This window comes from Carcharodon carcharias, chromosome 15, assembly GCF_017639515.1.
Source record: "Carcharodon carcharias isolate sCarCar2 chromosome 15, sCarCar2.pri, whole genome shotgun sequence".
Lineage (NCBI taxonomy): Eukaryota > Metazoa > Chordata > Chondrichthyes > Lamniformes > Lamnidae > Carcharodon > Carcharodon carcharias.
Genome location: NC_054481.1, coordinates 127407021 through 127418603, shown reverse-complemented (window position 1 = coordinate 127418603; position 11583 = coordinate 127407021). Strand labels below are relative to the sequence as shown.

The window sequence follows — 11583 nt, the reverse complement described above, 5'->3', positions numbered from 1 at the left end:
CCTTCAAATCGTAGAATAAAACCATTTAAATACATGCATGCGCACATGTATGCACACACCAGCAATTTATTTCCTGCATGGTTAGAAATTTCAAGAAAAGTTTTGTGTTGTATTAAATAGCCATTTACCTCCATAGGGTTTACTGTAATTGTCAAGGCTGAATCATCCCAATCCATCTCATTCTCTTTCCCATTCTCTTGATCCCGCATAGTCCGCTGATGCGCAGCACGGATTCGGAAAACCCCAAGGATTATCATGAAGACCAGGAAGCTGACACAAACCACAATGACAACTGTTGCTGCGCTGGGAACAACTTAAAAGAAAAAAAGATTTTTCTTTAAAAACTAAAAAGGTGTCAATTCATAACATAGAACATGGTTCATAAGAGCATCTACAGTTACTAAAACAATCTCGTACAAAGGATCATGATGTGCTGAGAACATGATTTCTTTTCTCCAGTTCCATGTTTACATCAACTACACTTGGCTGCATTTTGAACACCAAATTAAACAGATTTCATAATGTGGCTATTTGGCAATTATCATAAATTTGACTTTAAAATGTCATCCTAGGCTCTCCCAGACCCTTCACCAGTTGAAGTAATTTGCTTCAGGTCTTTAGGAAGCCACTAAATAAAGCCACGGGGGGCTTCCATGCAATAGGAGACTGCTGGTTTCTGGTCACATCTGAATTATACTAGGTGACAAGTTATAAATAAAAACTGGTAGCTGCTTGAACACAGGTTACTCTTAATCCTGACGACAGGAGCATACACACAATTGAATGTTAGACGATGTTCCCTGGGTAAGATCTTCACTTTTTTCCCCACAGGGAACAGGAAAAATCACGAGCACAGATAAGTTAAACATCACTCTCTGGCCAAGCAAATCCCATGATCTTTTGTAGCTTACATTATACACAGCAGCACTATATACCCAAATTTCAGTTACTGCTTTATGACTAATTAAAACAAAAAGGTGGGGTGGAACCAAGAGAGAAGTGTCTCTTGGAGAGTTTATTTATAAACCAGCAGCAAAAGTTAATTTGCTGGAAGATTGATCCCATAGTTTTGATAGGAGCTTTGAGGTCTTTCCTCAAGCAGAAAACGAGATTAAGAATCATGAATGACTTCAACACTTTCACCACAACACAAACAATGGTTCTGAATAAAGCTGTAGTTGCCCTTATTTTTATACAATGAAATAAAATTTCCTTAATTTTGATTGTACTTTGATTGAATGGAAGACTGGGCATGTAGGGAAAATGCTAATTTTTCCAAAGTGATTTCCAGTTTTCCAAATCTTCATAACTCACTCCGGAGATTCTGGAATAGGTCAAGCTCTGCAATTGGCTCTACAGTTCTTGAAAGGCAACACATATCCTTTGATCTGGCATCTGTTACTGGCAAAGTCCCAATGACATTTTAGATCAGCTGTCCAGCTCACCACCACCTTCTCAAGGGCAACTAGGGATGGGCAATAAATGCTGGCCCAGCCAGCGAAACACTCACTCCACGAATGAATAAATAAATCAGCTTCAGCTGTCACTGATATTAAGGTCAAAATGAAACCTTGATTGCTCCAATTTGATTTGGCAAACAATGATCTGTTAAGATCTTGATTAAAACTTACAACCCAGGAATAGTTGGATTCTAATAAATATAATAAATTAGAAAGAAATTAACCACAGGCAAACTAAAAACATTTTCTTACTGGAAATCCTGGGATTGATTTGAACAAAATATTTGGTTAGTTATAGAGAATGAGGCTGTAGTTCCAGTGCAGATTTGGAAAACTCATCTATGGTACTGAAATATTACAAGATGTAGATTTAATAACTTGGTGTCCCCTTTATTTCTGTCATCAAATGGCTACTTATATTTTTTCCACATGATAAATGAATTAGCAGTTCGGTGATTGAACCAAGGTCTTATCAGAAATTCTACTGAATTGAAACTTATTGCCCGAATCTTTGTGAAAAGGCAGGGACATCAAAATCCACCTTCTACATAAAAGCCATTTCCATAATTAAACTTCTCCAGGTACCTGAGGATGAATGTGGGTTTGCAAGATTGTGCCCAGACAAGTCAACGGAAGCATGCTGAACTGGGTGAACAAACTCTGGCTGTGCCAAAACATGGTTGGGGTGCTCCACAGGATTAGCAGTGTGAATCACATTGACCTGAAAATAACATACGTATATCAGTTAAACTGACAAGACTTAGATTAGAGTAAGTAAAGTTAAAATTGCACATAACCTATTAACCTACATCAAAACAGCTCCCATTTCACTACAATTGAAATATCAAAAGGAATCCTAAAAGTTGCACACTAAAAACTCCAAATAGACCAACAATTCTGTACATTCTTGGAGAAGATTCAGATTTATTCATGGGGCTTCTATTGAGTTCAATGTGTTAATGCAAATATTAAATTTCATTTTATCTTTGCTCTCTGTCAAAAATGCAAACTACGCTTTAAAACAGATATTAATTTCTGATCACCCAATAAATCACAGAATTGTTACAGCCTTGAAGGCAGCCATTCGGTTCATTGTGTCTGCACATGCGCTCCGAATGAGCAATTCACTTGGTGTCATCTCTTACCTTCTCTCCGTAACCCTGCACATTGTTATTTGAAAAAGAACAGTCCCATTCTCTTTTGAATGCTTCAATTGACCCTGCCTCCACTATACACTCAGGCAATGCATTCCAACCTAACCACCCACATGAAAAATAACTCTCTCATATCGCTTTTGCTTCTTTTGCCAATTACTTTAAATATGTGCCCTCATGTTCACAATCCTTTCATGAATGGGAACAGTCTCTCATCTACTGTCCAGACCCCTCATGATTTTGAATACCTGTATCAAGAGAAGTCTTCTCTTCTTCAAGGGAAACTGTCCTAACATCTCCAGTCTATCTTCATAACTGAAGTTCCTCATTCCTGGATCCATTCTCATGAATAGTTCCTGCACTCTCTCCAATGTCTTCACATCCTTCCTAAAGTGCGATGCCCAGAATTGGATGTAATACTCCAGCTGTGGCCAAACTAGTGTCTTATACAAGTTCAACTTAACCTCCTTGTTCATATACTCTATGCCCATATTAGTAAAACCTAGGAAACTGTATGTTTTATTAACCACTCTCTCAACCTGTTCTGCCACTTTCAAATGATATGTTCTCTGCTCCTGCACCTTGAGAATTGTACCTTTATTTTATATTATCTCTCCGTTCTTCTACCAAAATGAATCACCTCACATTTTTCCACTTTGAACTTCACATCTGCCATCTGTCTGCCCATTCCAATAACTTGTCTATGTCCCCACCATCCTGCACCTCAATTTACAATCCCTCCAAGTTTCGTAGCGTTCACAAAATTTGAAACTGTGCCCTGTACACCAAGGTCCAGGTCATTACTGTACATCAGGAAAAGCAAGAGTCCCCCAACACTACAAACCTTCCTTCAGCATGAAAAACATCCATTATCCACTACCGTTTCCTGTCATCAAGCCAATTTCTCATCCATGTTGCTATTGTCCCTTTTATGAACAAAAACTCTGCTCACAATTTTGTTGTGTGGCATTGTATCAAATGCCTTTTGGAAGTCCATGCACACCATATCAACACTTACCTCTTCAAAAAACTTCAAGTTAATTAAACACTTTTTGAACATCAATAATTTATTCCTTAATTTTTAAGATTTCAATGCAACAGAGGTTTGCAAGCTTCTTCCATCAAAGGCCAAAGGATTTTTCACCTACCTCAACTTTGAACTCATTACTGGCATAGCGACCATTCAGCTCTGAGCAAACAATTTTAAACTTCCTCTCAAACAGTGACTCACTGTTCCAGTTTCGGTAACGGATCAAATGTAGCATATCTTCGTAATTTGACATTGTGTTCACACCTAAACAAAGCAAAACAATGCAAGAACATGAAACAGATTCCAAAAGATATGAGGATTTTCATTTCAAAATGACTGCGAGCAGAAAACTTAATTGGACATAGCTCAGCATGCTTATCCTGTGAGCATCACGGAGATGACACCTGATCTGTTATTTCACTTGTTAGAGGACTGGTAATGTTAATATTGGTTTTAGTATCTCTGAGTTAGGGGAAAGGGAGAAAGACAATCAAGATTGTTATCTCAGATTACTGGCCAGTGATCTTTCCTGCATGTGATCAATCTAGCAGTCAAACAGCATGCTGGCAATTACAGCCAAGGCTCAAACTTAATAACGGACGAGGCACCAGAGGGAAATTGGACCCCAAAAAAGGAGTTAGTGAATTGGTGAATGACCTATAGAAAATTGACAGATCAGTTGAATGGATTTTTGTCACCCTAAATTGTCGATAGCAAAATCAATCTCATTCAGTACCCGAGGCATTATAAATTTCACTTACACTTTAGATTGATATTATGATGCAGATGCACCTTTATGCTCAAGGTAATGATTAAAAATTATATTCCTGTCATTCAATTTTCTCTCTCTTTCAAACTTTCTCCAATGCTCCAGCTACAGTTCCATAAGTGGCCCTTTCAGTACCTCATTCAAATGCTAATTTTGCAGGAACACAGTAGATGCAGAACATCATCGTTGAGCTTGGTCTTATCCTCATCCGGCATCATTTCCAATAGGGGCTCAATTTGAAATATGAACTCCAGCCCTCCAGAAAGATGCCATATGTAGCAGTTGCAATACTGCCCAAAAAGAGTCTGTTTTTTATGTCTATGAGTACAAAGTCACTATTTGGGAGTGGGGAGGGGTGGGGAGGTCAGGGAGGCTGATTAATACTTTCCCCATTTCCAATGTGTCCTTTAAAGTAAATGCCCTTAAGCCTCACACAAAAAGTATACTACCACAGTTAAATCTCTAATCCCTAAAATGAGTGGTTTTCAAACGTTGCGTTTTGAGAATCCCTTGCAAAAACTGACATTTCCCTGGGGCCCCTATACCAACTTCTAAAAGGATAAATTTAGCTACTCAAAAGGAAATGTGGTAACATTGCAGAAAATCTTTATTGTTAAACAGAAATAGGAACATGCTGGTAAGTAAATAAACAAAAAGAAGCTTGATGAACAAGCAGAAATCTAATAGCCTCAGGAGCTGCATGTGAACTCACTAGACATGAGGGATCCCAATTTGAAAACCTATGTATAAGACAATAATTTTGCCAGTTCCTGCTCTACATACCAGCGGTGCATTTATAAAACAGCACCCTCAGCCTCCCACATTTTAATACTCACCTGTGATAGTCATACCAACAGAGGAGTTGCTCATTTCCATACCCCTTTGTCGGAGTTGTGATGGATCAACTTCAAAGCTCTCCTGTTCTGCATTCAGTTCATCTCCAAGAACAGAGACCTCACATGTATCCAGATTGTGCATTATCTCTTCAGATACCATAGATTCTTGGACTGCAAACAAAAAAGCCATTTAACAAAGCATAAGTTTCAGTTCAAAAGAGCTTACTTGCCAATTAAAGTGCATCATGTTAATGCTGGTCAATTTAAAAATTCTCTCAGCAATATTAATTTCACTAACTGGATTCAATTGGGTAGGACATCTCAATTCTACAGCAATACTGCTAACATTGGAAATCTACACCAGTTGATTTTCCATATGCCATGCTTTTGAATTAGCCGGTATGCGAAACAAGTTGTGCAGAAATAGGTGATTTATGTTCTCGCAACAGAGGTCAAACTAATGTGCAAATATGAAATAAAAACAGAACATGTTATAAATACTCAGGTGTGACAGCATCTGGGGAGAGGGAAACAAGAGTTAAGGTTTCAGGTTAATGATTGTTTCATCAGAACTATGTTGTAATGCGCAAAGCTGCTGAGCTGACTTGTCAATGATCACTAACAGCTGTGTAGGATAAACATGAGACAAGACAGTAGTGTAGAATTTGCTGAAAATATTTAGTCATTTGGTGTTACTTCAAGAGTAGTGCCTTTTCTCCGTCTCTTCCCAAGCTACCAATAATAAGATTGAAAAAGATTTGAACAGCGTGGTCCTTAGCCTCAACAGGCGTTCAGCAGTAAGGTGCAGTTGGAAAAGTTGAGAGAAACAACATTCTGACTTAAAATGCAGTGGAATATGCACTAGCTTTAAAATTAAATTATTGACACTTTGCATTTGTCATGCTCAGTTCCTGTTGCTATGATTAAGTAGCACTTTAGGAATTACCTCGAAGCAACACAGAAGTGTAACAAAATATTGCCTTTCCTTGCTTGCAATATGTAATGCCAAGGCTTGCTATTCAGTCCTCCTACTACTGGCTTATGCCATGAAACTCAGAGTACCAATCTTACCACCGCTTTTGCCTGTTAGGGAGAGAGAATGGAGAACTACAAACCTGTCAGTTTGATGTCAGTAGTTGGGAAAATATTAGGATCTATTGCAAAGGATGTGATAACTGGACATTTACAAAATAATGATAAAATTGGGCAGAGTCAACATAGGTTTATGAAAGGGAAACAACGTTTGACAAACTTGGGAATTTTGCTGAAGATACCGCTTGCAGCATTGATAAAGGAGAACCAATGGATGTGGTGTATTTGGATTTTCAGAGGCTTTTCATAAAGCTCCAAACAGGAGGTTAGCAAAGAAAAGCAGAGCCCACGGGACTGAAAATTGGTTAATAGACAGAGAGCAGAGAGCAGGAATAAACCGATCATTCTCAGGATGGCAGGCTATCGCTAGTGGGGTGCCTCGGGGATCAGTGCTAGGTCCACAGCTATTCACAATCTGTAGAAATGATTTGGATGTGGGGACCAATTGTAATATTTTCAAATTTGCCAATGACACCAAACTGGGTGGGAACTTAAATTGTGAGGAGGATTCAAGAGGACTTGGACAGACTAAGTGAATTGGCTAGAGCATGGCAGATGGAATAAGAAAAAAAAAACCCAGAAAGGCAGAATATTTTTTAAATGGTGAGAGGTTGGGAAGTGCAGGCGTTCAAAAGGGACCTGAGTGTCCTTGCTCATGAGTCACTAAAAGTTAGCATGCAAGTGCAGCAGTCAATTAAGGCAGCAAATGGCATGTTGTTCTTTATTGCAAGGGGATTTGAGTACAGGAGTAAAGATGTATTGCTGCAGTTGTATAGAGCCTTGGTGAGACCTCAGCTGGAGTACTGTATACAGTTTTGATCCCCTTATCTCAGGAGGGATATAATTGCCATAGAGGAAACACAACAGAGAGTCACCAGATTAATCCCTGGGATGGCAGGATTGTCTTATGAGGAGAGGTTGGGTCCGTATTATCTTGAGTTTCGAAGAATAAGGAGTGACATCATTGAAACCTACAAAATTCTTACAGGGTGTGACAGGGTGGATGTCGATAAGATGTTTCCCCTGGCTGGTGAGTCTAAAACCAGGAGACACCATCTCAGGATAAGGGCTAGGCCATTTAGGACTGAGATGAGGAGGAATTTCTTCACTCAGAGGGTGGTGAATTTTTGGAATTCTCTACCCCAGAGGGGTGCGGAAGCTCAATCATCGAGCATGTTAAAAATAGAAATCAATAGATTTCTAGAGACTAAGTACATCAAGAGATATGGAGACAGTGTGGTAAAGTAATGCTGAGGTAAATGATCAGCCATGATCTAATTCAATGGCAGAGGAGGTTTGATGGGCTGAATGGCCTAGTCCTGTTCATATGTCCTTATAACAAATACAATTAAGAGACTTGGACCAGAATTTTGTGTTAATAGTAATGTTGAGGATATCAGCACTCACAATTATTATTCAGTAACCTCTGGCATCCACACAAGCATTTAAACATGGAAACCCAGAACTTGCTGTCACAGATAACCCTCTTCTCCACAATATACACAATATGTCCTAATTGTTAGACTCAGCATTAAAAGGTATACAAGACACATGAACAAACATTTAACGTAGTAAGTAGGTCTGGACAAAGTACACCAATATCTAATATGAGCACTATTTGAAGAGTATTCCTGTTTGGATGATCGTTCTATGCTACAGGAAGACAAATTAAAAAGGAAAAAATTGTCACAGCAATCATAGGAATATTGGAACATAACAAGAGGAAGTAATATGGCCCCTGGAGCCTGTTCTGTCATTTAATAAAGGTCATGTCTGATCTGTGACCGAACTCAATGTCCTCTTAACACATCTGATTAACAAAAATCTACCAATCTCAAATTTAAAATTAACTGATCCATCATCAACTGCCAGCTGCAGAAGAGAGTTCCAAACTCGCACCGCCCTTTGCGTTACGTATTTCCTAATTTTGGTCCTAAAAGGCCTGAAGGCTTGATTTGTCCCCTCATCCTCGATTCCACAGCCAGTGGAAACAGTTCCTCTCTATCTACCTTATTAGTTCCTCTTAACATCTTGAAAACTTCAATCAGATCACCTCTTAATTGTCCAAATTCCTGGAATTCTTGATTGTGTAATCTCTTCTTGTAATTTAATCCTTGGAGTCCAGGTATCATTCTAATAAAGTGTAGATCTGCAACCTCTCCAAGGTTTTTTAAGGTGTGGTGCCCAGAACTGTACACAGTACTCCAGGTGGGGTCTAACCACGGCTTTGTATAACTGTAGCTTGACTTCTACCCCCTTTGAGTTGTATTTTAATTATTCAGATGTAAAAAGGTCAACATTCCATTAGTTTTTTTTTTAAAGTTTTATATGTATCTGTCCATGACATTTTAATGATCCTTGTGCATGGATCCTCAATCTCTCTGCACTGCCAATGCTTCTAGCTTTCCACTATTTAGAAGGTATCTATCCTTATGTCCAAGTGCATGACACCACATTTGCCTATACTACAATTCATTTGACCATTTGCCAACGATCTACAATGTGACAGTTAATAACCGATGAGGCTTTTACCTGTAGGTTCATCTTCATCCTCATCCTCTGGTTCCACTTCTCGTGTGATAGTGCTAACGATCTTCAGCTCTGGGAACAGTGGAACACCCTCATTACTTTCAAATTCAGAGGCAGCACGTGCAAAGTGATCAATACCACTCAGGCTTATCTTTGGTTCATCGGGCTGAAGTACCATTACATAGCCCTCCACAGCTGGGACAATGATGCAAGTTTCTTCATTGAAGCATCTGGAAATAAAGGAAACAAAAATTTTAGTGTAGCGTTCTTGAGAATGTTGATTAAGTACAATATGTTTCTCTGCACACTTTCAAAAAAGTTTGTCCTCACAATTATAATTTTCTAATATCCTAAAGGGAAAAGGATAAGTAACACTATACCTTAATTTTCTACCCTTACTCTGTCCTTTAGGCCAGGTGACTTGCCCCTACCACACTCCACTATACATCAAAATATCATTCTGAACCACACCTGTGACTCTTAAATCATAGGAAGCAGTGATCAAATGGCAATGCAAGTAAAAGTGCATGAAACTTGGATATTGGTAGGTCCAAGTTATAGTTAACTTTGTGGTAAGATTGGACAGGATCTTCGTATGTGGACGTGGAAATTCTTTGGATTCTTAGGGATCAAAACAGCTCTGCCAAAAATACTTGTACAAGACCCTTGGGCGATAATCTTCGGGTCAGTGTGTGGGGGTGCGCCCCGCTCGCCAGCGCTTGAAATGTTTTTCAGTTCGGAGGGTGTGCACCAGAGTCAGCTGCCGAACTGTCAAAGGCCTATTTAGGCCGTTTAAATATCAATTAAAATTCTTAACAGAGCTGCCCGTCCAACCTTAAGGTTGGCGGGCAGGCAAAGAGCCCAGGCGGCCTTCGCATTTATCATGTAACCTCATCCATAGGTGGGATGAGGTTTCATGAAGTGTTTATAAATTGAATAAAACTTTTTATTGAAGTTCATTGACATGTCCCAGCTCATGTGACACTGTCAGGAGGGGTCATGTCTTAAAATTTATTTATTTTTCTCTATTAAAATTTTTGACAATCAAACTAATCTCTGAGGCAGCTCTGTGCCGACTCAGCTTACTCCCCCCGCCCGCACAGAGAGCACACAGTGCTTCCGGGTGCGCATCACGCTGGGCGGGCCTTAATTGGCCTGCCCATGTAAAATGGCGGTGCACAGGCAGTTGCGGGCAGTGATCTGCTGTGTGCCCACCCAGCAACCCCACCCCCGACAGGGAGAAAACTCTCCCCTCGGTTACTAAACATTCATTTTAAGAATCAAGTAGGAATGTGCACTTGAAGAATTAAAACTTCACGCTTTTAGATTCCATACAGAATTATAATTGGCAGTCTAAACTATTGAAAACATTAAACCTTAAATGTCAGCTTTAACTAATTTCAATTATCCAGCTTACTTCACAGTTGTGGTGATTTTCAATCTTCTGATTCCAGGTGTTGGGAACTGCCTAGAGTTGAGGTATGACACATGCTGCATACTCTTGTCAAAGCTTTCAATATCATCCCCTTCCATGTTAAGCATTGACTGGGTGGGATTGAAGTGAACCTATAAAATAAAAATTTATTTAATCACTTTTAATTTGCTTCACAAACAATTTTCTATTTGGAGAGTTGGAGCTTTCAATGTCCATCTAAGATTTGTTTGACTGTACCTAGAGATTCGCTGTAATGCTGTACATTTTGGGTCCCGAGAGCTCCACAGAGGCCCACTCTGTGCCTCAGCACAGGAAATGTGAGTGGTAAGCCAGAGAGCACTGGAAGCCTGCACACCGGTTGTGCTTAAGGCTCATCAATGCCCCATTTACAAATGGAGACCAACCCCCATTAATGTTGCTGCTGAATTAAAGATACTGATCAGTTGATCTGCGCCCTTGCAAATGGATGCTGCAAAAGAGTGGCTGAACATAATGGTTCCCAAAAAGAAATGGCATGATTGAAAGTGCCAGTAACTCTGAAATGTTAGCCCTGAAATTGTTCCCTCCTTACAACCTTAGTGCTCTTTCAGTAAGGAAAGCCAAAAGAGATAATTGACCTCACTTTCATGCAAGATCAGTTCACGTTGTAGGTAAAGCCACATTTGGATTTTCAGCAGTTGTGTGACCGCATTATTAGTTCCATTTAAACTTAAAATTATTTACAGTAGCATTTAGCTATATCAGTTGAAATCTGAGAAGTCTGATAAATAAGGAAATTCAATCAAGTTTTAAAATCACACACCCACTATTAAAATATTTTGTCTGTGATATGCCTGATATACATGGAAACCCAACAATGTCTTTAACAGTTTCCAAAATAAGCAGCTCAAACCTCGCAGCAGATGGAAAGCATTTCCTCAATATGGAGTGCCTCCACTCAGAGGTACATCCCACTCGCCCAAATTCAGACAGCATAGGCAAGGTTTCCAAGAGCTGAAGCTTAGAAACTCAGTGGTGCACACGGTTACTGCTAAAGACTGACCATCTAGAGCTGTGCAACACATTAGGGCAGAAGATTATGCCTCCCACTGCTTATCTAGCCAGTGTTTGGGCGAGAAGCCAAGCTCCCAGAAACCTATCCTTTCAGGCCCTGCTTATGGGCCAGCATGACTGGTTAGTCATCACTACTGGAGACTTTCCTAGCTCACGTATCCAATTTTCAAATCTGTTAGAGGCATGACTTAACCTCGAGTTTTCACCATTCTACAAGCCGCCCTT

At 39.6% G+C, this 11583-nt stretch overlaps 1 protein-coding gene across 4 annotated transcripts in view; it reads right to left on the bottom strand.

Moving 5' to 3' along the window:
• Positions 1-11583, bottom strand: part of clstn1 (calsyntenin 1) — an 83529-nt gene that overhangs the window by 4618 nt on the left and 67328 nt on the right. For all 4 annotated transcript variants that reach the window (XM_041207494.1, XM_041207496.1, XM_041207495.1 and 1 more), the window contains 6 exons: positions 10288-10436; positions 8874-9100; positions 5250-5420; positions 3763-3908; positions 2046-2181; positions 129-313 (listed from right to left, as the gene is read on the bottom strand). In XM_041207494.1, coding sequence (XP_041063428.1) covers positions 129-313; positions 2046-2181; positions 3763-3908; positions 5250-5420; positions 8874-9100; positions 10288-10436 — 1014 coding nt within the window. The remainder of the gene's footprint in view (positions 1-128; positions 314-2045; positions 2182-3762; positions 3909-5249; positions 5421-8873; positions 9101-10287; positions 10437-11583) is intronic.